Source organism: Aspergillus brunneoviolaceus (genome assembly GCF_003184695.1).
Source record: "Aspergillus brunneoviolaceus CBS 621.78 unplaced genomic scaffold BO95scaffold_34, whole genome shotgun sequence".
Lineage (NCBI taxonomy): Eukaryota > Fungi > Ascomycota > Eurotiomycetes > Eurotiales > Aspergillaceae > Aspergillus > Aspergillus brunneoviolaceus.
The window spans coordinates 281048-304684 of NW_020290764.1; the positions used below are offsets into that span (position 1 = coordinate 281048).

The 23637-nt window shown below is 55.0% G+C and overlaps 7 protein-coding genes across 7 annotated transcripts in view; 3 read left to right on the forward strand and 4 right to left on the reverse strand.

Annotated features, from left to right (window-relative positions):
* BO95DRAFT_413773 (BTB/POZ domain-containing protein) overlaps nucleotides 1-998 on the reverse strand; it is a 1890-nt gene extending 892 nt beyond the window's left edge. Inside the window, exons 1-2 of the mRNA XM_025584295.1 lie at nucleotides 574-998; nucleotides 131-508 (exon numbers count right to left, since the gene is read on the reverse strand). Of these exons, the coding sequence (XP_025442266.1) occupies nucleotides 131-508; nucleotides 574-815 (620 nt within the window). The 5' untranslated portion in view covers nucleotides 816-998. The remainder of the gene's footprint in view (nucleotides 1-130; nucleotides 509-573) is intronic.
* Nucleotides 999-3071: 2073 nt separating this feature from the next.
* Nucleotides 3072-4635, forward strand: BO95DRAFT_442854 (ubiquitin-protein ligase RMD5). The gene is made up of 2 exons (XM_025586537.1): nucleotides 3072-4034; nucleotides 4102-4635. Exons 1-2 carry the CDS (start codon nucleotides 3348-3350, stop codon nucleotides 4318-4320), a joined length of 906 nt encoding a protein of 301 aa, XP_025442267.1. The 5' UTR covers nucleotides 3072-3347; the 3' UTR covers nucleotides 4321-4635.
* A 460-nt stretch (nucleotides 4636-5095) lies between these two features.
* BO95DRAFT_133114 (putative Sin3 complex subunit (Stb2)) lies at nucleotides 5096-8075 on the reverse strand. The gene has a single exon (XM_025580528.1). The coding sequence runs from the start codon at nucleotides 7914-7916 to the stop codon at nucleotides 5277-5279; it is 2640 nt and encodes an 879-aa protein (XP_025442268.1). The 5' UTR covers nucleotides 7917-8075; the 3' UTR covers nucleotides 5096-5276.
* Nucleotides 8076-8745: 670 nt separating this feature from the next.
* BO95DRAFT_442856 (Tim10/DDP family zinc finger protein) lies at nucleotides 8746-9550 on the reverse strand. The gene is made up of 3 exons (XM_025586538.1): nucleotides 9473-9550; nucleotides 9277-9410; nucleotides 8746-9176 (listed from the first exon to the last, which is right to left on the reverse strand). Exons 2-3 carry the CDS (start codon nucleotides 9372-9374, stop codon nucleotides 8993-8995), a joined length of 282 nt encoding a protein of 93 aa, XP_025442269.1. The 5' UTR covers nucleotides 9375-9410; nucleotides 9473-9550; the 3' UTR covers nucleotides 8746-8992.
* Nucleotides 9551-9657: 107 nt separating this feature from the next.
* On the forward strand, nucleotides 9658-11899 carry BO95DRAFT_442858 (putative lysyl-tRNA synthetase). The gene is made up of 5 exons (XM_025586539.1): nucleotides 9658-9777; nucleotides 9995-10278; nucleotides 10338-10502; nucleotides 10574-10999; nucleotides 11057-11899. Exons 1-5 carry the CDS (start codon nucleotides 9719-9721, stop codon nucleotides 11842-11844), a joined length of 1722 nt encoding a protein of 573 aa, XP_025442270.1. The 5' UTR covers nucleotides 9658-9718; the 3' UTR covers nucleotides 11845-11899.
* Nucleotides 11900-12129: 230 nt separating this feature from the next.
* BO95DRAFT_413788 (uncharacterized protein) lies at nucleotides 12130-13382 on the forward strand (the record flags this gene model as incomplete). Its single annotated transcript, XM_025584296.1, has 2 exons — nucleotides 12130-12232; nucleotides 12370-13382. Exons 1-2 carry the CDS (start codon nucleotides 12169-12171, stop codon nucleotides 13380-13382), a joined length of 1077 nt encoding a protein of 358 aa, XP_025442271.1. The 5' UTR covers nucleotides 12130-12168.
* A 107-nt stretch (nucleotides 13383-13489) lies between these two features.
* pxa1 (putative peroxisomal ABC transporter (PXA1)) lies at nucleotides 13490-19399 on the reverse strand (the record flags this gene model as incomplete). The annotated part of the gene is made up of 11 exons (XM_025588197.1): nucleotides 13490-14671; nucleotides 14834-15125; nucleotides 15224-15291; nucleotides 15651-15727; nucleotides 16158-16360; nucleotides 16959-18790; nucleotides 18815-18901; nucleotides 18923-18997; nucleotides 19025-19160; nucleotides 19188-19296; nucleotides 19324-19399. The coding sequence occupies 11 exons, from the start codon at nucleotides 19397-19399 to the stop codon at nucleotides 13490-13492; spliced, it is 4137 nt and encodes a 1378-aa protein (XP_025442272.1).
* Between the last annotated feature and the right edge of the window lie 4238 nt (nucleotides 19400-23637).

Consider the following 23637-nt stretch of genomic DNA (forward strand, 5'->3'; position numbering starts at 1 on the left):
TGATATTTAGACGGGAGGTGGGTGGGTGGGTTTTAGATTCTGTACGGTACATGTGGACATGGATATTGGGACGATCGAAAGAGGAGATACTGGGTTACAAAACACATAGGCGAAGCAGTGGAACACTTACTATACAGCTGTATCTCTCAGGATCTCCGCGCCTACTCCCGGATGGAAGATGGTTGCGCCATCTGGTTCAGCATCGCTACTCCCTGTCGTTGAAGAGGCCGTCTCCAGCTGCCAGGTGTTTCGGGTTTTGTTGTGCAGGAGTCGCGGGAAGTAGTCGCCTCGGTAGAGGTATTCGAGGATGCAGGACAGGATCTCGGGCTGCTCGTCGGGGAGATAGATGGGATTGTTGGAGGAGGTGTTGTTCGGATCCGTGGAGGCAGCACGGGCACGGGCGCACACGGCGGCGAAATAAGGGGAGACGCAGATGATGTCCCTGTGAGCGGCGAAGAGACGCTTCTCGGGTCCTACGCAGAGGGTGACTGTCGCTGGGGTGAGGGAGCTATAGCGCTGCGGTTTAGCTGGGTGGAAATCGTGAAAGCGACTGTATCATGGGGGGAAACAGACCTGCCATCTGGGGGGCTATCAGGGGGCTCACGCCGACGATGTTGTTGTTGTAGTAGACGGCGGGAGGTACTCGATTGTCGTTCGCGAGATCGTGTTCTCAGGACGCGTGTGCTGGATTTCCCGGCTCCATATCGTGAGGAAAAAGCCTCGGGGTGAGCTTGCTGTCGTCTGGTGGAGATATTTCTAGGACTACCACTACTACTCCTGCTTCGTTGTTGTTGCTGTTGCTGTAGAGCTAACATGTTTGTGAATTAGGGGTTGGCGAAAAGTGAGGGGGATAGGGAGTCAGAGAAAGAGAAGAAAACAGTCTTGCGCTCGATGAGGGAATGAAGGGTAGGAATCTCCCAAGGTGATGGACTTCCTTGGAAGTCAATGAAACGATGAGTGAAATGGAAACCTGTATGTAAGTATTGTCTTTCCTTGAGTAGTTAGTGGCAGAAGTCCCAAGTCCCAGGGGGGAAAAGGAGTCTCTCCCCCCCCCCCCCCCCAAACGGATCCTCACGGGGGGTGTTTCCCATTGGCAACACCGAACAAAGAGAAACCATCTAGACTCGACATCCTTGTAGAAGTAGTCTGCTGCAGGCTGGGATGACAGGGACTCGATAGACTTTTGGATGCAGCAGCTGAAGGCAGCATGGATGGTGGAGGGGCATGCAGCACACGCGTAAGATCCGGTAATGCACGCGTAAAGTGGTTGAGGTTCCATCGCCAAAAGATCGCGCAGTCACGGGTGAAGCCATTGCCCAATGATTGAGGCCGAAGAGGCGGAAAGGGGGTGTGGACCTGGAGGGTCTGCCACCAAACCAGCAAATCACTACCACAACACCGTCCGCACCTGTCCGCTGCTTGCCGGCATCTCGCGATCCATCATTTCGGCCTTTTCCTGCTGGTGACAGACAGGTCGAAAATGACCAGTGCGTGCATCTCATCAAACATGCATAGAGCCGAAGTTACAGCACCAGCTACGGAGTACGATGACAGCATTATGGCCAGGCAGGTTCACGCAGACAGAGGAGCACTCATTTGACAGGTTCATATCCCGAGAATCGTCGACACTACATATCCAGCTAGGGAGTAGGGAGTATAGGGAGTACAGCTAGCTATCATGAAGGTAGTTGCACAGTTGACAACTTCAACCTTTAACACTTCATCTTATCTCTTCTCTACAGGCTTCCAACTGGGGAAGCAAACAGCAGTGAAAAGAAGACCGATTGACGAGTACAGCCCATGGAAGTCAAGCCTCGCACGGGAAGACAACAGCAAGCATACAGCCATCTACGTACTCTAACTGAGCCCAGAACATAAACAGGGCTCAGAGCAGTGTTTTTTTTTTTCAAAAATTCCTGACCGACCCGAAGGCCAGTCAGAGCGGTCAAAAAAGTAGTTTTCAACTAGCAAAAACACGGTCTCGGATGTCTCCTCACTGACACGTGTAAAACCCGTGCACCAGGATGGAGAAGAAAAGAAAAAAAGATTCTAAAAGTTGGGCGACAGCGGGAAGGTTATATACCCCCGCCAAGCCTGACTCACCGCGCTAGGCAGAAGCGAGACGTATCCTAGACTCTGATTGGCTGTCTATGGTGGCCCTTGCCGTGTCCTCAATATTTGGCCTCAGGCCTCAGGCCTCAGGCTCTTTGCTGGTCATGCCTGGAAAAGAAGCCGTTGGCACACACTGGCAGGCTACGAGTTGAGCGGAAGATCGGAGGGGAGGTTGTCCCGACCATCCTTCCCATCTTGAGAATCCAGCCATTGACTCCCATGACTTTCTGGAACTCGACCTAACTGGTCCAGTCCATGGGCAATTATTGTCAGTGTGGTCAGGCTTAGCCTGCAATCAACCAAGGCCTAAGTGCTTTTGGGAAATGTGTCGGGCACCTACAGACTGCGCCAATTGAGGTGACACTCCGCATGAGAAGGATGAGGGAAGAGACGGAGCAGGTATCGGCGATAACCCGACAGCACGTGACGTGACATGTCGTAATTGGCTGCGACAGCACAGTGTCGTATTACCACGGAGAGCGAGTGAGTTGCTTTGCTCACCTCACCTGCTCACCTGCTCCGAACACTCACCTGCCCATGCATTGTGACCCCCTCCACATCTCTCGATCTTTTCCTGCTTCTCTTCTACTTTCCTGACTATTGCAGCTGTCTCCGCAATCTGAAAGCTTTTGTTTATCGATTGCCAGAGACCCCAGTAAGCAAACGCCTGTCTTGGGAACCCCCAATCTATGGCTATTGCCAGCTCCGCCCTCAAAGAGCGGTAACTCTCGGACACCGCTTTCATACGCCTCCAGCCTGTCCCCCTCACCATGGAGCTCGTGCAAAAAGAACATGAGAGGCTCGTCAAGAAGACCAAGGCCGCTCAAGGCCTCAAGTCAGTACAAAACTCGATAGATCTACTGCAAAACGCGCGGGACGCCATTGCTGCAGGTTGGTTCTCGCCTCGGGCCTACCACCCCGCAGTCACCGAACTATACTGACAAGGAGATCGCAACCAGATCCGAGTCAAGCATCAATCATCCTCGCCAAGCTACAGAATCCGGTCAAAGCCTCCTTCGATTCCATTAATGACAATCTCAAAGAAACCCATAGCGGTCTCAACAAATACTCGAAGTCGTTGGATAAGGTAGCACGGAGCCCGGATTCGTCCGATCTTTAAACCCCGCCTGGATGTTGGCTGACAGTCCTCCTAGCTCTTCAAAGACAGACCCCTCCCGAGCACCGAACATGACCTCCTCTCCTCCCAGGAACACCTCATCAACCGGGCCATCGCGATGCATCTGCTCAGGGAGGGGCAGTTCTCGGTGGCGGCCACCTTCCTCTCCGAGATGGCGGAAAAGAAGGCGGCGGAGAAAAAGCAAGCCAACACGGCGAACGCCACCGAGAATGCCGCATCCATCCTCGACATCGACGAGGTCCCATCCGGCGAGGTGCGCAAACAGTTCGCCACGATGTACTACATCCTCCACGAGATGAAAGAGAACAACAACCTGCTCCCCGCCATACAATGGGCCCGGGACAATGACGAGGCGCTGGCATCGCGGGGGAGCAACCTCGAGTTCGAGCTCTGCCGGCTGCAGTTTGTCTGGCTCTTCCACGGGGCCCACGAGCAGCAGGGTCCCACCCCCGCCGGACGACAGGCGGCTCTGGAATACGCCCGCCGCGAGTTCCACGGCTTCCTGCCCCGATACCTGCGCGAGGTGCAGCAGCTCATGGGCGCGATGGCCTTCAGCCCCAACCTGCAGGATTCGCCCTACCGGAGCATCTTCAACAACCCCTCGGCCTGGTCCGACGTAGCACACTCGTTCACGCGCGAGTTCTGCTCGCTGCTCGGCCTCTCCGCGGACTCGCCTCTATACATCGCCGCCACCGCCGGCGCAATCGCCCTCCCAACGCTATTGAAACTCCAGACCATCATGAAAGCCAAACGCACCGAGTGGACTACCGAGAACGAGCTACCCGTAAGAGTGCCCCATGAAAATAAAAATCCCCGCATACCGCTAGAATTCTGATACTCACGCCCTGCAGGTCGAAATCCCCCTCCCGCCATCCTACCTCTTCCACTCCATCTTCGTCTGTCCCGTCTCCAAGGAACAGACCACCGACGAGAACCCACCCATGATGATGCCCTGCGGGCACGTCATTGCCGAGGAATCCCTCAAACGATTGTGCAAGGGCAGCCGGTTCAAATGCCCCTACTGCCCCAGCGAGAGCCACCCCCGCGAGGCCAGAAAGGTGTTCCTTTAGGTCGTTTTCTTACCCTTTTTGCGTCATCGTCAAAGCAAGGCTACAAGTAAGTACATACACTACCTCCTCCTTACCATGTAATCAGCGGGCGTCCAGGGTCAGAACTCAGTACGTACATTGTTTTTTGTTTATATGTCTTTCTATTAATCTTTCCTTTTCTTGTTTGCGGCGTTATCGGGATTTGGGTCGGGCTGGATAGTCGGGGTTTTTCTTTTTACAGAAGCGTAGCGCAGGGGCTGGAGTGGATGGAGTAGGTGTACATATTTCCTATTATTCTATTATAAAGATCAAAATGATTTCAATCCGAAGACAAGCTCCAAGATCCTTGAGCTCTTTCCGAGATAATCTAGCCGCATGCATGAGCCTGAATGGATAGCCCTGGAAACCTGATTATGTTGTTGTTGTTGTCAGTTGTAGAGAGAGCAGGCAAGCCCAGAGACCGGTGGCTGGGGTGGTCCGCTCCCCAGTAACTGGAGTCGGTTATATACATAGACTAACACCTAGACTATGAGAGCCTCGGTTTTCGACCGACCACCTCAACCGCTCGCAAATAACCAAACTTCGCTGGCCTGGAGTTTTCGAGCACGGTTAGATTTCGGCAGGAAAATGCCGTTTATAGAATGACGTTACTGTTTATTGTGCTTGGTTTTGAACCAAGAACTCGTAATGGACGGTAGTTAGATGTTGCCGAGCCGTCCTTACTATAATCCATCGCGCAGGGTAAAACAAAATTCCCGCCGGGGGGTTAGGCACATCCCTGGAACACAAAACAAATGTGGTATATACTAGCGTCTGCTTTTCGTTTTATTACATTCTCTTTCTCGTCTATACTGAACAGGGGGTATACAACTCGAAGTGCTGGAACAGAGATAGCAAATATGCTTCTTACACACGGAAGCGGACACGATTCTCTTTCGTCCCGGGCGACTTGGACTCAAACTCAACGCAAGTCAACCCTACAGACCAGCCAACTTGCCCAGCCAGGACAGCCAGGAGCCACCGTTGCTGCTGCTGCTGTTGCTGTTGCTGCTGCTGCTCTCCCTATCCTTCTCCTTCTCCCCGCGGACCAGCAACCGGACCCTCGTCTCCACGTCGGCGACATGGCGTTCGAACTCCCCGAGCCCGGCCTCGACGTCCTCGACCTTGGACTCCAGGACGTGCAGCTCGTAGTCCAGCTTCGCGCCCATCAGCTCGACCCGCCGCATGTAGTCGGTGAGGTGGGTGTGCTCCTCGGACAGCAGGTCGGTGGACTTGCCGCGCAGCTGCTGGAAGACCGCGAGCCGCTCCAGGTACGCGGCGTTGATCTTCTCGTAGCTCTCGTGCAAGCAGCGGTTGAGGTCGTCGACCGAGGTCACCTGCTGCTCGACCCAGGGGGCGGTCTGCTCGCTGAGCTCGCGGATCTGGGCGCTGAAGAGGCGGGCGTCCGAGGCGAGGACGTCCTCGTGGAGGATCGCCTCCTCCAGGGTGGCGTCGGGCCGCTCCTGGATGCTGCCGCCGATCCCATCCCAGCCGAGCACCACCTCCTCCACGGTGCTGAAGGACAGATGCCGTGGCCAGTGGCCGTCGGTCCGTTCGGGCATCGACCGCTCCTCCGAGCCTGGCAGCTGGACGCAACTCCGCGGCCGGCGCAGCAACATGATCCCAATGTCGGGCGTCCGCTCTCGATCGGCGGAGATGTCGGTCGAAGGGGTCCTCCGGCGGGACTCTTCGTCGGGCACTTCTTCCTCGAAGGGCGGCTGGAAGACTGGGACCTTGCGGGCAGACTCCGAGTCGGCAGTGTCCGGAACGGCCTCCACCGTGATTGCGGGTGTCTTTGCTTCGGGTGATTGTGGGGGCACAACGCTTGGTACAGACTCGGCAGCCGCGGCATCCTCGTTGAGAGCTCGGCCCTCGGACTCATGAATGCTTCCTTGCTCTGCAGTGTTCGGGTCACCGTCATCGGGCTTTCTCGGTTGATTTGGTTCGGTATCACTGTCAATCGGAGGCAAGTGAGACGAATCGCCATAACCATATTGCCCCTCCCGGGAATGCTTCGACGGATGTGATCGCAGGCCCACCGCATCTTTGAATCTGCCAAATCCCGCTCGCGCGTCTGACACCTTTCCACTCACGCCTCTCCGCACGATACTACTCAGGTTCTGATCCTTCTCGTCGAAGGTGGCGGCTGATTCAGAAGGTTTCCGTGGGCGATCTGCCTCCGGTGGCAGTCGATCCACCGTCATGTCCTCTTGAGAATGTCTCTTCCGCGTCGTCCAAAGATAGCCGCCTTGCTCGTCGTTGGTGAAAAGCATGTCCGCTGCCGCCGGGCCGCCACCGAACGACTCGCCGATGGCACCCTTGCGTGGTTTGCCCCTCCACAGCCACTTTGCCCTCTCGCCTTTGACCAGCCGCGCAAAGGTGTCAATGTCCAGAGTCTCGATATCGGCGATACCGCCCTTTTCGCGACCCCTAACCATCCCCATCACCATTTCACCGCCATGCCCGCTCAGCTCGGCCACCGTTGACTTCACCGCGTCGGTCCAGCCCTCGGCATTCGCAGCTTTCGCAGTGACTCGATGCAGTCGGTCCAGGGTCTGGCGGTCCAGCCGTCTGGTCCGTTTCATCTTCTGTGATTTCTGGAAGCTCCCGATCCCTCGTTTGAGGTTCGGGATATCGAATGCGTCCTTGCCAACGGGGGCACCGAACGCATGCAGCCGATTCCGGGCCCCGATCAGAGTTCCGAGAAGAGCCGACACCGAGATGGGGCCCAGCATACTGTCGCTGGGTTCGATGTTGTACAAGTCCATCCCAATCTCGGTCCACCAATCGGCTATGGCTGCCTCGGTCATATCACAGAGCAGACCGTCTACGTACTCCGGCGCCAGGTTGCCGAACATCATCAGGGTGATCTGGCACTGTTTTACCAGCTCGACCACAGCACTATAGAGGGGCACTCTCTCGCTGGTGCGGTAGAGTTGGTGGAATTTGGCTTCGGTAGCAGGCGACGGGGGTTGCAGCTTCAAGCTGGCACGGCCCGAGCAACCTAACCTCTTAAGGTTTTCATTGACTATGAAATCGTCCTTGTGTTTGAGGACATCGCCGTCCGGGACGGGTATGAGTGCCAGGGCGCACGGAAAGATGCTGAGATCGGTGACCATCAGCGTCCCCAGGGGAGTGTCTCGCTTCTGTGCCTGGCATTGTACCACAGCGTTGAAGTACAGCCGCAGACGGGGCGACCACGTCGACTCATCCGTCGGGACGCTTAGCACCCCGACGGCGACTTTGTGCGACGGATCTCCCGTGTAGGTCGTGATGATGAAAGTTGGATGAATCCGCGTGCACGCCCATTGCTCAACAATGTAGACCTCGTACCCATCCAGAGTCATTCGCCGGTGTAGAACTATGGTCGCCGGATCCTCCTCCAGGTAGCGGAAGGCAACCGGGTCGGTGAAGACGAGTTTCTGGTGGCCCGGCCGTGGGGGCGGCGACGACTGTCCGTCGGGGCCGTTCGTTTGCACGAGCGGACTCTCTTTCGGTACTGTTTTGGTCGGCTCTCGTGTTGCTACCGCAGCAGGTGTGGCAGGCCCACCAGTCTGCGTAGGCGATGATGGTGGCATGGCGTAGGAAACGGTACCAGCTTCCCTAACACATAAGGGATGAGTACAGCCTCGATTTCTGGGCAAGGAGGGTAGCGAGGAGACGAGCGTTAGAACCAGCCAGGGAACTAGAGCTCGAACGTTGTAAGAGTAGAAAGAAGAACGCGACACAAAATAGTTAACCCTCCAGGGGTGTTCTCTCGATTGGACCAGCGGTAAAGAAAGCAAGTGCCATTGACATATCCGAGAAATTTCGAACAGGATGAGGGGGGAAGGGATGGGGGCGCTGATGGAGCCTCAAGCTTCAACGTGAGGTGCCAAGCTAGCAGCCGTCAGTCCATGTCATCCCGTGAGGATATGTTTGGCGAGGGTGAAAGGGAGAAAAGCACAGGCGTTGTTGGCCGTGAAGCGGGTGGTTGTTGCGTTGCGGTGCGGTGCGGTGCGGTGCGTTTCCTCTTGGTTGCCGGGCATTGCAGCCGACGACGTCACAAGGGGATTTCCGTTGCGACTTATCAGGGAGCGGTGAGCCGAGGGTTTTATCGAGGACAATTATCAACTCGACTCAAGAACCAGATCATCCTTGAACATGGTTTAGGAGTAGTAGTCTGAAGAACTTCGTATTGCCTTTTCAGGACTGGCTTCTAGAACAATGAACGCCACTAACGGTGCATAGAACGCAGCTGCCTACTGGGCAAGTCAACTTGAGTGGTCCAGTCAAAGCAGCCACCAGCCACAGCTCAGCATCTCAGCCACATCTTATGTCATGCTCGATGGGAATATCTTCATGCTTCCCGAGTCCTTTAATGCAATAGCTCTACCTGGACACGAGCAATAAAGACAGAACCTTCACATCCAGGATAGATTCCATTCCCAATGCTCAATGCTATCTTATCCCATAAACCATTCAACCACTTTCCATGTGTGAGAGACAATGTCATCCAAAATGCTAGAACCATATGTCATCACGGGTAAATGTAGCGCAAGAAATCCCGAAGACATGCACGCACCACTTTCCCCGGAAAAAGAGAAGACCCAATCAATTATACAAGTACATAAATGGAAACAGTTTTGAGCCCCAGAGTATATCAATCAACATTTTACATGCCCATGCCCATGCCACCCTGTCTGTTGGCGGCCTCACCCTGCATCTTCTCGCTGACCTTGATGTTGACCTCGAAGAACTTGGACACGCAGCGGTCGAGGCAGACGGACTCGCCCTTGTTGAGGTCGCCTTCGCGGTAGTCGTTGGGGATGCACTTCTTGGTGCAGGACTCGGTCAGGCTAGTTGTTTATCGGTGGTCAGTTTCCTGCCGATACAGATGGTGTAGGAAGGGCGGTCATCGAGGGTCAGAAGGGCAGCTTCACGCAGATGTCGACTCACCGGTTGAACATGTCGGAAATCATCTCCACCTCGGTCTCAGCGGCAGCAATCTTCTGCTCCGAGGACATCTTGGGGGCACCGCCAAAGAGGAAAGACATTGTGATGGTGGGGGTGGGTGTGAGAGGTGGGGTGAGCTAGAGCTATATGTTAGCAAGTCGGCAATTGATTGAAAGGCTTTGGGAAGCGTGGCGCTCACATTTGAAGTTAGATAGGAGGTTAAGAGTTGTATAGATAGAACTCAAGTCTCTCGCTCTGCTTGTTTGAAGCTCCGGGAGCGGAAGGAAAGTCGGAGCGGGCTTGCTTCCTCTCACCGCCTCAGGATTTTCTGTCGGCTGGCCTTTTTCCCCTGCCTCTCTTCCGCACACAACCTGCCCTTGTTTTCTTTTTCCCGTCATCGCTGCAAATGATGTGAGCACGTAGTCCTTGTCATTCTTCTTTCTCAATGCAATCAATCCGCCCGCAGTGGGCGTCACGGCTGAGAGCCGGAAGGCTTCTGTCTAGGTGAGTTATCTCAAGCGGCACTACCTCTGCCTTGCAACTGGTTTTTTTATGATGAGACATACCCTTCCATTTTCAGAACCGCTGCACCGAATGCGTGGAGGGAAACCTCCACGTAATGAGCGTAACTGGAAGACTAATGTCATCTGATTCTAATACCTTTTTCTCTGGCACGCTTGCATCCAATCGTCAAGTGCAATTGCTAATACGAAATCTTCAGCACAGGAGCACCCATCTCAACCCGTACACAGATCCTGCAGACCAGTGGCCAGTTTGCTCGAGTAAAACAGCGCCTCACTGCTGCCAATGCGTCAAGGCATAGCAGCAGCGCAGCCTCCCCGGAAAGAGTTTACAAGGAGCGTCTACAGGAGGTCCAAAAGACACTTTCCGAGGCATATCCTCGGCTTGAGAGCAATGAAAACTCCATGAGCACTGCGGAATTCCGTGACCGCTACTACCACCTAGATTATAATGAAGTAGAAGGAGACACGGTTGTTGTCCATGGTAGGTCTCTGCCTCAGCTGGCGCTCTACCACATGTTGTCCCCGTACTTAGATCAGTAGGTAGGATACGTACCTCTAGACTGGCTGGCAACAAGTTGATCTTCTTCGACATGTCGCAAAATGGCCATAAAGTGCAGGTGATGTGCAATATCCGTCAGTTGGAAGGGGTGACTCCCGAACACTTCCGAGATTTTTCGCGGCTGCTTCGCCGTGGTGATGCCTTCTGTATGTTCCATCTACCAGTACATCCTTTGTATTCCGTCGGTCGTCGACTGAACCTTCACGTTCTCCCCCAGCCGTAACCGGTAGGCCTCACCGCACCGGACGAGGCGAGCTCACCATCTTGGCGACTCAACTGCCTCAGCTCCTTTCGCCTTGTCTGCACGATGTGCCGCTGGACGCCCATAAGCACGAGACCTCCCCATATCCTCGTCATGTTCAGTTCCTGGCAGATCAGCGAACGGCAGACATCATCCGCGCCCGCTCGGCTATCATTCAATATGTCCGCCAGTTTTTCGTCGACCGAGACTTTATGGAAGTCAACACCCCGATTCTCGAGGCAGTAGCAGGGGGTGCAATTGCACGCCCCTTCCATACATCTGCCACCGAGTTCCCCGACCGGCAGCTGTCTCTGCGCATCGCGCCGGAACTGTGGTTGAAGCGGTTGGTCGTTGGAGGGTTTGATCGAGTGTTTGAGATTGGGCCCTCGTTCCGCAACGAAGGTAGGGATGTTCGCGTGGACCACGAAGTGGACGAGTGTGCTGACAGCGGAAATCTAGGGCTGGACAAGACACACAACCCGGAGTTTACTACTTGTGAATTCTATCACGCCTATGCCAACCTGGAAGAGCTGATCTCGATTACGGAGAAGCTTCTCTCGGGCTTGTCGACCCGTATCGAGGAGGTGAACGCCAATAACACGTTCACACCCACCGAGGCGAACTTTACTGCGCCGTTCCGTCGCATCGACTTCATCACCGGAATCGAGGAGGCCATCGGCCGCAAACTGCCTGAGCTTACTGCTCCAGACGCCCTAGCGCAGGTCAAGGAACTGTATCGCGATCTCTCCCTCCCTGAACCCTCCAGTCCAACCCTTCCGCGTCTCCTGGACGAGCTCTGCAGCAGATATGTCGAGCCGCAGTGCATCGACCCCACCTTCATCATCAATCCGCCCGAATGTCTGTCTCCGTTGTCCAAGTCTTTCATCGACCCGACGACAGGCCAGCGCGTTGCCGCGCGCGCCGAGCTGTTCGTCGAGGGGCGGGAGGTGATCAACACCTACGAGGAGGAAAACTCTCCCTTCGAGCAACGGCGCAAGTTCGAGGACCAGGTGCGGTTCAGCAAGGAGGCCAACGAAACCGAGGAGATCGACGAGAGCTACCTGGAGGCGCTGGAATGGGGATTGCCGTCGACCGGAGGCTGGGGGTGCGGGATTGATCGGCTGTGCATGTTGTTCACGGGGGCCAAGAAGATCAGTGATGTGCTTCCGTTTGGCAATCTGCGGCAGGTCACTCGTCGGTCTGAGAAGACAGAGAAGGTTGGCGAGGAGGAGGTGGAGAAGATTTAGAGGGTGTTCATCAGCCACATCACTGCGTTGTACATTACCACGAACTGTACCATAGATACCACATAATCCCGATTTCTCCTATCGCCAGATCTCCGTCCATCCCATGCCAATGAGTATATCTACGGCGGACGTATCTTCCTCGGCAAATACTGGGCTGACAGCCGATAAGCCGTTGATAAGCGGGCATCGGAGCGGGCCGAGCCAAATTTTGTCTGGGGAAGAATTTATCTCTCGGAATCGTCTCTTTTTTTTGTTGTTTCTTTGTCTTTTCTTTCATTCCCAGCAGTCAGGTCTTTGTGGCATCACCGAATATACTGCATCACTATGACTCTAGAGAACATCCCACAAGGCCAGGCCGTGACCGTGAGCCTGAAGGAGTTGATCGATGGTAAGCTCGACCTTACTCTGCACACTAGCATATCAGCATACATACATTCCCCCTCGATATCCCCTCAATATCCCGAACCCCCAACCCTAAGAAGAACAATTCCAAAACTGACAACAAGAAAAAAAAAAAAAAAACAGGAACCATAACCTTCCCCACGCTAACCGAAGCCTTCGGCCCCTCCTCCCTGGGGATCATCATCGTCAAAGACCTGCCGGAAAACTTCGCCCACCTGCGCGCCCAAGTCCTCTCGAACGCCTCCTACCTCGCCGCGCTCCCGGCGGACGAACTCGAAGCCCTGACGTGCGCCTCGGCCAAATACCTCGTGGGCTGGTCGCACGGCAAGGAGACCCTGCGCCCGGGGGTCTACGACACGCACAAGGGCAGCTACTACCTCAACTGCGCCTTCCACCAGTCGGCGGACCTGCAGGGGGCGCCCGCCGCCGACCACCCGGACCTACCGGAGTACACGGCGCCGAACATCTGGCCCGCGGGCGCGCGGCTGCCCAGCTTCGAGCCCAGCGTCCGCGAGCTGTGCAGCATGATCATCGACACGGCGGCGCTGGTGGCGCGGGCGTGCGACCGCTTCGCGGCCGAGAACGTCGACGGCTATGTGCCTGGGTATCTGGAGAAGGTGGTGCGGGGCAGTTTGACCACGAAGGCGCGGTTGTTGCACTACTTCCCGACCCAGCCCGGTGTCCAGGATGAGGGGGATGATGATGATGATGATGATGATGATGACTGGTGCGCCACGCACCTCGACCACAGCTGTTTGACGGGGTTGACGTCGGCGATGTTTGTGGATGAGGCCGACCAGGACCTTGCAGCCCCTCAAAACCCGCTGGAGGAGCTGGCCGCGTCGCCTGATCCCTCCGCCGGACTGTATATCAAGTCCCGCACCGGCCAGATCGTCAAGGTCAATATCCCCCGGGATTGTTTGGCGTTTCAGACGGGCGAGGCGCTGCAGTTGATTACCAGGGGCCAGTTCCGCGCGGTGCCGCATTTTGTGAAGGGCGCCAGGAAAGGGTTAGAAGGCCGGAGCATCGCCAGGAATACGTTGGCGGTGTTTACGCAGCCGAACTTGGAGGAGGAGGTGCAGCCGGGGGTTTCTTTTGCGGATTTTGCGAGGGGCGTGGTGGCCCGGACTTATTAGGGGGGTTTTATTATGGATATTATGGATAGGAGGGGGGGGGGTTCGGGGTTGGGGAGTTATTTGTGTTGGGTCAGATGCAGGCAGTAAATATCTGAAGCTAAGCTACACTACATCATTTCCATCATGCGCGCTCGTTTGTTCTGCGGTTCCTGCTCGGTGGTGCCCGGTCCTGGAACGTAGTCCCCTCCTTCAGTCTCCTCAGTCCCACCCCGCAACTGATCGATCCGTAGCGTATACTCTTCCTCCTCGGACTCACTCTCCCCGCCAGAGACAGCACCATCGCCATCGCCATCGCCATCGCCATCCTCTGCCGAACTCGCCGGCGCACTGCCGTCCACCGCCCCCAACCCCGTGCTCACCAGCCTACTGAGCTTGCCGACCTTCGCGAAGTTCGACGCCGTCTTGGTCGACGGCCGCCCGACGTCGCCGGGGATCTTCGCGTCGCGGAAGTCCGCCGCCCTGGCCGTGCCGTCGATCACCCTTAAATTGGCCCGCCACATCTTGACGTCGCGCACGTCGCTGTAGTGGCCCACGTCCTCGCCGTTGAGCGTGTCGAGTGCCAGCGTCTGCGTGCGGAAATCGCCCCAGAACCACCGCTTGCCGGGGCGGATGCGCTCGTCGGTCGCCCGCGAGTACGCCCGGCCGCGCAGCACCCCGTGCAGATCGTAGTGGAGCGCCGGCGATCGGAACAGCAGCTGCATCGCGTCGGGCTCGTAGCAGCGGCCCAGGATCATGTCTTGGGAAATATTGACTAGGGCGCCGGAGTGGAGCGGGTACCACTCGCCGTAGCCGCTCATGCCGACGTAGTGGAAGGTGCTCGCGATCTCGTCCGAGGTGAGGGGCTTTGGTGGGGGTTGCGGGGAGTTTGAGCTCCGTTGTAGGAGTGCTGCGGCGCGCTCGCGGTCGTTCGTGTACACTTTGCCCTGGATGCGCACCTGGTACGTCTCGGCCAGTTGTTTGGATCGCGGGTCGGCGTCGCACTCCTTCAGCTCGAGGCGGATCTCGTGGATGACCATCACGTTGGGAGTGACTGCTGTCGCAGGACCGACTGTATCTGCATCGCACCCCGACGGTTTGAGCCGCACCGCGTCGCCAACCGCTAGGAATTCCGCCCCCAGAAAGATCCCACGACAGTAGATCGCGGCATCAGGCCACGTGCCCCGAAAGCGGTATTTCTCCAGCATGCTGAACGAAGCCATGACGGTCAGGGCATTCTCGATGGACGGATGCAGTTCCTCCCGTGGCACCCCTTGCAGAAAATGCTCGTACGCGCCGAACGGCCGGATGCACTTCATGGGCACATACTTGTGCTGCAGGGAGTAGCTCTTATCCTCGCTGTTGGGGTCCGGGAACGTCTCCACCCGGAAGCCCGAGTAGTTCGGCCCCCATTTCTTCGGCGTCGTCACGACGATATCCTGCAAGACCACATCTTCCTCGGGGAGCTGGCCGACGACGCCCGCGCGCCATTCGGGAGCCCCGTGCCATTCCTTGTGTCGGCAGATCTGGACCTGCCCCGCCTCCGGGTTCCACGCGAGCTTCCCCTCGTACTCCGTCGTCCACAGCACCAGCTCGCCCGTGCGCGGCACAAACGACGGGAGCATGTTGAGCTTCTCCAGGTATTCGCGGAGCGGCGTGCGCTCGGCGCGCCAGTCCATGCTGACAGGCTCCGTGATCTTTTCGTCGAGCTGGCCCTTCGCGCGGAGTTTGATGACCGCGGCTTTGAACACGTCCGGGGTGCCCTCGCTGTCGGCGATATATGACATGCTGGATTCCGAGGGCCGGCCGGGGAGTCGTCCGGAGGAGCGTACAGCAGCAGCAGAAGTAGCAGCAGCAGCAGCAACAGCAGAGCCAGGAGGTCGACCGGGTTTCCTGCCACTGCCTGGGGGTCGGCCGCGTCTGCCGGGGGTGCCTACCGGCTTGATCGGGGTGCTGGTGCCGGACGACGTGCGCGTGCCCGAGCCTGGAGGTCGTCCGCGAGGCCGGCCAACTCCTCTTCCGATCGGAACGCCGTCTACGCACCACGTCAGTAGTTTTCCAAGAAGCAATCCCAAATCTTCAGGACGTACCTTTCTTGCGCTTAGCTAGCTTCTCGCAGAGAATGCAGGAGCAGGGCTCTTTGCCCCGGCTCATCAGGTGGCAGAAATGCGGAAAGAACTGGACGGTAGAGTAGAAGTATTGTTGGATAGGATGGCCGTAGAGGAAACGATCTCGCTGGGTTTTATTCACTGTTAGAAGAGTCACTCAACAGATACCGGTCGTGCAACTCACGATATCAGGGTCTGTTCCGCGCGGTCTGTCAAAGATCGCATATCCGTCTGGTAAAGTATCCAGGATGTATTCCTTTCCTGTATCTATATCAGCATCTGTCTGAGGCAGCCGTGGACATAAAAGTAAGATGTGCAGGATCACGGTAATTCCATCGTGCACATCATGTGCATGCGCATGAGGTCGAACATAGAACAGTCAATGCACCAAATAGAGAAATTCACAACAAGAACTAAGAGATATTAACCCAGCCAGACAACTCTGGAATACAAGTAAAGACTCTGGTGTAAAAAGAGAGCCATCAAGCAAACCCCAAAGGAAAAGACGTTACACCGAACTTGAGACAAGCAGCAAACGAGAGACATGTTGTACGGCGGAACGGAAACAAGCAAGCAAGCAAGCATCACTGAAACCCAAGCCTATACTTAGATATACATAGCTACTAGAAACAAGACCAGAAAAAAAAATGCAACCAAATTTCACAACAAAGGCATTGAAGTACAAACCTACCAGGTTCATAAAAGCCCGCCTTCTGCGCCCACAGCTTCGCAATCTTGCGCCGATAGTAGCTGTCGTCGGGCATGTCGAATCGGTCCCCCGTCGGCCAGCCAGCGCGATCCCCATCGCTGTATGTCGAGTCAATCGGGATGACAATCGCCCCGGGATCTTCGCCTTCCATTTTGATGTCAACCATTTTGGTGGGCAGGTCTACCCTGCGCGGGATAGCGCTGACTTGCGGCCTCTGTTTTTGGCAAGGTTTTGGGAGAGTGACTTTGGGGAAGACGCGGGAAATGCAGACGCAAACTGGCCTGGCTACGCTACCCTTAAACCAGGTGTCCCAAGAAGCCACTGGACATTCTTGTCGGCACCAATAGCCAGAAGAGTTGGGATTATTATTTAAAAATAATTCAGAGACAGAAGCCCGGTCTGTGATAATTCAGGTAACGTCGAAAATCGCTGGGAAAAGAAGCTTTGGAAATTGTTAGAAAATTGGTAGAAAAATTAATTATTGTTGGGATTCTATCGCATCGCCGTGGCTGCCAGTCATGTGACTCACAGGGCAATAAAATGAGATCTATTAACTGGAAAGAAAAAGCTTAGCAAAATGACAGGCTCTTCTAATTGAATTGTTTACAGCTGAGACCAAACTTAGTCTGGATGCTATCTTATTCAAAGGATCATAACTTTACGTGACGTGATGTGACATGTAGTAGAGATGCTTCCCTAACCACGCAATTGTTGGTGGTGAATATATAGCATGCTGCAATCGCATCACAAATGTAAAATGAAGCAAAAGTCACACCCTGTCACTGAGCTTCTACAGCTTCAGAGCCGGCCTCATAAGGTGGAGGAGCAAGTTCCCCCTCTTCCACCCAGACTTTGCGCAACTCCTCCTCAATCTCCTCACGCCGCCGTTTCCACTCCTCTACCTTGTCTAATCGCTTGCGGATCTCCTGGATCTCCTTCTCGACTCCCAGCTTCTCCTTGGCGGTGCCAATCCTCTCCAGCTCCCACTGTTCTCCCTCCGCGCCAATGCTGATGTTCAAGCTATAGGTGTGGTACTTCTTCAACGACGCGCGCGTGGAGATCGTAATGACCGTGATCCCCCGCTCCTTTGCTCGATCATACAGCAGACCCTCCACGTCGGACGAGACCGCAGAGGTCCCCTCGTCAAGGAACGCGTACCGCGGCTCGTGGTAGTAGATGCGAGCCATGGCCATGCGCTGTTTCTCTCCACCGCTCAATACATCCTTCCACTCTTTCCGCGAGTCCCAGCCGCCCTCCCGCGAAGGAAGGTAGCCCAAGTGGGCATCATCCAGAACCTTTTGCAGCATAGCGTCCGATACTCCCGCCTCGCGCATGTCGATCTCCGAGTGGGGGTAGATGACTTGATCCCGCAGGGTTCCAACGCTAAGATACGGCCGCTGAGGCAGGAACATGATGCCATCGAGCCCGAAACCCCGTGGCCGACTGACCAAGCCACGATACACCGGCCACACCCCGGCAGCAACCCGCGCAATGGCGGACTTGCCGACGCCATTGGGTCCAGAAATCAGGAGATGGTCTCCAGAGTGCACGACAAACGACAGCGACTCCAGAAGCTCGTCACCGCCGCGGGGATAGAGGGATGGGGCAACGATAGGAACCTGCTCGAGGCGCACGCCATCGAAACCATTGTGGACGGTTCCCTGAACGTCGGCCAAGGAGTATAGTTCCGCACCAGAGTCCCGCGGAGGGTAGTATGCATTTGCGTGAACCCTGTGGAGGGTGGAGATCAGGCTGTAGACTCTGGATGTGTACCCGGCCAGTTCCGAAATGTCCTTGATGCTATACATCATACGGCCGCCCGCGTCCGCTAATGACAGCATCAAGCGTTTGTTCGTGATGAACTCTCTCATGCGGTCGCGCTCACGACCGGTGCCTTCCGGTAAATCGAGCAACTCCAGGGCGCCGCCCGATCCGCCCCACGCAGGTAGGAAGATCGGCAGGGACGTAACGAGATAACCGAATGCAGACCAAGCATACTTCAGGATAACGTCTTCGAGCATGTTGTACCGGATCTTCAGACTGTAAATTCCCTCCATCCACCGCTGGAGGTCTTTGAAGCTTCTTGCCAGAAACACGCGTTCGATGTCTGCGCCCCCATAGAACGAGATCTCCTCCGCGTTCGCGAGGAGTCGGGAATGCAAGCTACGGAAGTCACCCTCTTTCTTCCCTTCGACCGCTTTCAATTTGCCGAAAGGAGGCGAGAGTCTCCGAAGGACTGCCGCCGTACTGAAATACCCAGTGAGGATTCCAGTCAGAGCCAACGGTCCTAAGGAGCGATACAGCTGGTAATTGAAGACGAACAAGTCTACCAACGGCTTGCCCATCGAGGAATAAAGCGATGCCGCTGCAGTGCAGAACTGGGTGAGGTCTTGCGTGATGAACTGGTCCGCCCCTTGGCCGATGCTGCCGTCCAGGTTCATCAGTTTGTAGTAGTTATTGTCGTTGGTAAGGTAGAGATCATGGATGTACCGCGTCAAGCGGGTCCGGAACGCGATAGACACTTTTGACTGGAGGAACTTGATCATGGCGTTGGTGTATGATGCAAGTGTTCCGATGCCACACCACTTCACGATGCCCCAGGCAAAGGCCCGGCCCTTACCGGCGACCAGGTCTCGCACGATCTCGCCATCAAGGCGTGCAATCAAGAGAGAGAGATACGTCCGTAGGAGCAGGAAAAGGCCATGACCCATCAGAAGACCCGTCTCCTTACTGCTCCATCGGGGCACCATGATACTCCCCAGGCTGAGGAACTGATGCAGGAAAGCGAGGTTCAGGCCTGGCTTCGTCATCGGCGGTGGGGTCTGGTTACTGGACGCGCCGTCCCCGACACGGGCGGCTGCAGGAGGGTTTAGAAACAGTCGCCGATGCGCATCAAACGTCGTGGGTTTGGTTGGGTAGATCTTGACCTTCGAGGTCATGGATCCCTTGTAGGGTACGTATATGGTCCGGGTTCCATCCTTCCCTCTGATCCCAGAGTTCCGGCGTAGTAACCGCCTGCCCTGTGCATGCTCCTGCGACCTCTCGCGAAACCATTTATAGCCTCCGTATCCAGTTCCCAAGATCGAGAGGATTAAAGCGATAGTGGCGACGGTTTTGGCCGCTTTCGAAGAGCGCTTTATCCGGGCACGAGTAAGGTTGATATAGTAGTGGTACAATACCACGAGAGGATCCTCCCGATGCTGGAGCGTCGATTGAGCGGCCATTTCTCCTTCTCATTGACACGCCGCGGGACCTCGGGAGGTGGTGTATGATTGCCACGATCGCAGGCTGCCACTGCAGCAGTTGTCGCCCTCAGGTTCGGACACTGAGGGCCATGAGGGCCGAGAGAAAGTGCTGTGTTGCAACGTGGGGTAAGCTGGTGAAGATGCGAAGGAGCTGTGATGTGGAAGTGGAAGAAGGAGTCAGAGACAACTCAGGCAACAGGTCACATTCTTGGTACTCGTTGAAGCTAATGGCGGAGTTGCGCGCATGTGAAGACCTCGGGCCAACCAACCCTGCGGAGAGGCGGAGACTCACGTGCGGAGTCCCCAGACTCTGACGTCGGTCGCTGCTACACATACAGTACTCAGTAGGTATGTGACTCTGTCCGGAAATCAGGAATGATCATTCGATGAAGATTACTCAGTAAGACCAGATTAACTAGTTAGTTATTCATCATTGCTGGATGCTCACCCGACTGACTGCCTTTGTTTCCATCAAGCAGGTACTAAGTAGATACGATGGCACTGTGTGGTCCACCTGTGTGGCAGTCTTTCTATTCTTTGCGGTTACGGTCGGGTAGCTGAGCAGCCTTCCGTTGAAATAAGAGTCTATGTAGCAAACCAGTAATGCATATAGATTCTTGTTGATAGATGTGTAGTTTTGCGACTCGGCTGTCGACATGGCGTTTGAAAGTTATAACCCATCATTATGTACATTGAGTAGTTTCAACAACGGATGGTCGAGTAGAGAAAGTGTAGTCTCCTGTCTCGGTTCGGCCAGCCCGCAAGCCAAGCCTCCGGGTGACCCTCGGCCCACTCGACCATCACCCCTTCTTTTTTTTTTTCTTCTCTCCCTTCAAGCTTCCTCTACCCTTTGTCTCTCTGGGTGGATGCACTGTGAATCAAGGATTGATCCCTCGATTTTATCCCTACTGGCCAGTAATAAAGAGAACCCCAGGTTCCCGCGATCTCAAGGCTGTATGGAAACTCATCGCAGTCCATTACAGTGGTGGTGCACCTCTAGGTACAGTACACCCGGGCGCCCGGCGCCCGCGTAAGCGCCCGCTATCCCAAAGGGGACCAATGTCACTGCAGCTAAGCCGGGGTTGTCCTGCTAGAGGCACAATTCGTAGCGATTCCATTCTTGCGTAACGATACGAGCGATCGATTCTGGGCATCAAGGCTGTTTTCAAGGTTTTGAGACATGGGATGCCCAAATCTGGTGGGCCACTTTTGCGGGGTTGCTACTATATGGCGCCCTCGGCCTTGATGGCGGAGATATCGTGGGCGGGAAGCACTCAGTAAGAATGCGATTTAAAGGACCTTTGTAGTCTGAGTGACTACAGTACATACTCGTAAACTGGGTTAAGCTTTGTTAACGGGCAAAGTTGCCGTGAGTTCGAACTTCGAAGTGTTCGGCGTCCCCCCAGAAGCACGAGGTGCGCCAATTACCCGGAAGCTTAAGGCTAATGCGGATGTTGCAAGATCCATACATACATACATACATCTACCTTCAGGCGTGTACGTATCATACTCCTTTGAATCAAGGGGGGTCGAGATGGCCCCTGACGGACCTGCCTCTGGTGGCTTTAGACCTCTTTTTCTGATGACATCGCGTGGGTGTGTGATCACTATCGGAAAGCCGTCGAGCATTGATGGGCGCTTAAGAGTTCATTGCCAGCTCCGCATTCAACCTCACTGGAATGATTTATTACAGGTTGTGCAAGCGTGCATGCCACACCCTTGAGATAGCTGACTTAGCCCACCTGTACGGAGTAGCGACCGGATACAGGAGCGTCTATGGCGATAATCTCGATTCCATGCGGGCGATGACCGGGGGGCGAAGAGGGTGTAGAGTAATACGGAGTAGACACACTTCGGCTACATTGAACTGTACGTATGCAGGTAGTCGCGGTACGTGTGCCTTTGATCAAGTCTACAGCGGAAAATATCGATCTTTGCTGCATGATAGGGGAATGAGCCACCTGCCCGCGAATCCACGAAATCCCTCTTGGGAGGGGATGCACGGACCTGTGGCCTGGGCTCAGCTGGTTGTGTGACTTCTGATTCGCAGGCTCAGTCGGGAATACAGGCTTGCTCCGCCCCGAACGCACTGTGAATTTGTGATAAGGTAGAGATGGCGGTTAGCTATTGTGGGCCAAGGTCAATTAGTGGTCTTGGACGCATGGATGAACATCATCATTGAAGAGGGTCGCGAGCCGATCGCATGCGAATGCCAATGGCGGAGGATTAGATCAATAAGGTTGGCCCTGTAGAACCAGAAATTGGTGGAGTCGGAGAACTGCCAGCCTGCCACAGATGAGCCTGCGATCGGAATACGAGCGAGCAAGAGGGTGGAGCTGTAAGGCACATTGGCTATCGCCGTCTTTAGAGCTGGTCGGCCGGTATCTGGCGGAATCCGTCCGGTGCAGGATCTCAAGAATTGAGATTGAATCAAGGATTCTGTGCTAGTGACTAGTCAGTCTGATCGCTCGTGGTAGTAATATTAACTGTTATTTTGTATGGAAGTGAAGTACAAATGGGAAGCAAGGTTCATCTGCATGAATTAGCCCAGGTTCGGCTGATTGAAGAAGAGATCGATTGTTGAGGAGGATGGGTAGAGCAAAAAGACATCATGGAAGCAGGTGCCGGTGCCTGTATTGAGTATCACCGACCTCAATGAGATCATTGATGCTGATACCCCTGGATTATGCCCACTCTGGTCATCTGCGGTGGAAACACCTGCCTATCCAATGGGTCCCTGTGCGCTTGAACTCGGCGATAAGCGCGGGTGATTGGTTCAAGCTAAAGTAGAGGATGAAAGCATGGGGAGGAGGGTGGATAATGTACTGTTAGTGATGTAGAGAAGGCTGCTGCTCGCCCAGACTAAACCAAAGCAGATGTCATGTTTAGCCTAGCATCGATTTGAACGAGCAATGAAATTGCGATGGCACCTCCCGCCCAAGCTGAGTTGCAGCCCTGCACCTTTCTCCTCTCCGGTCCAGACCATTTTCACCCTCGGGTCTCTGTCCTCCTCCTTTTCGCCTTCTTAACAAGCTGTACGGAGGTGCTCCGCAGACCAACTGCCAGCTTCTGTGACCACGGTAGGAAAGAAGACTTTGGAATGCACGTCCATTCAATCATGTCCAAGCGAAAGAAAATGTACTGTGCATAGGCAATTTGTCTTGGGCTGATACATAGTATTTGGTCGCAGTCAACTGGCGTAATCATTATCTTATTGTTATGGTCAAGATTGTTGTTATTATTGTTGTTTCTTATTATTGCTTTCCCCCGCTCCTCACTCTCTCAGTTCCTCCTCTTCCGTCAGGACCGTCTGTCTGTTCTGTTTTCTCCCTCCCCCTCTCCTCCCCTCCATCTTCCCTCCTGTGGTCTTCTTGTTCATCTGGTCCCCTTTTTCCTTTTTCCCTTCTTTTTCTTTTTTTGCTAATCTCCTCAAATCGGTTAGTCAAGTAAGTCCAGGAGTCGAGCTCAGGACACCAGGCTTGTTTAATACACCCCCAAGCAGTGGTGCTCCTTTACCTTTGTGCAACCTAGGATTACATTACCGTTTCCTTCCCCTCCTTTCGTTCCTCCCCTCTCATCTCGTAAGAACGCATTCTCGTCTCTTCATTCTATCCTTCTGCCGGCTGCTTTCCCTGCTGTTCGCTGCTATCTGACCAGCACCAGCTATTCCTATTCCTTCATCTAAGCGCTTGAACGGGCCATCGAACGGGCCATAAGGACCAGAGACAAGAAGACCTGATCGTCGACCGCCGATCGGAGGACAAGGCCAGGGCTCAGCAACCTTCACCTTTCCTTTATTATTATCATTATTAAACTTCACTCCTCCCCTCCCCATCCGTCAGCCCCAGTGCAACATTCCCGTCGTTGTACCCTAAAGGAAGGGCCCGTTCCACCTCCAATACCCGGTCATTTCCCTTTCTCCCTCCCTCCCTCTCAACATTTTAATTTTTATTCTTAGTAATTTATTATTGAGAGTTCGAGGAGCTGCATCCTGGCATTGCCACGTGATCTCCTCTCTGCACTCCCACGCCCGACCCTGCCTCTGCCTACTTGCCTGCCTGCCTGCCTGCCTGTCAGTCTGTCCCTGCGAACGTTCCCCCAGACGGCGAGATCGTGCCAGTCGCATATGATCATATTTTATACTTGCCTACAGTCCGGTTTCCAGGATTTTTGGAGAAAGGTCTAAGCAGTGATTGGATTGCTCCCCTCCCCCCCCC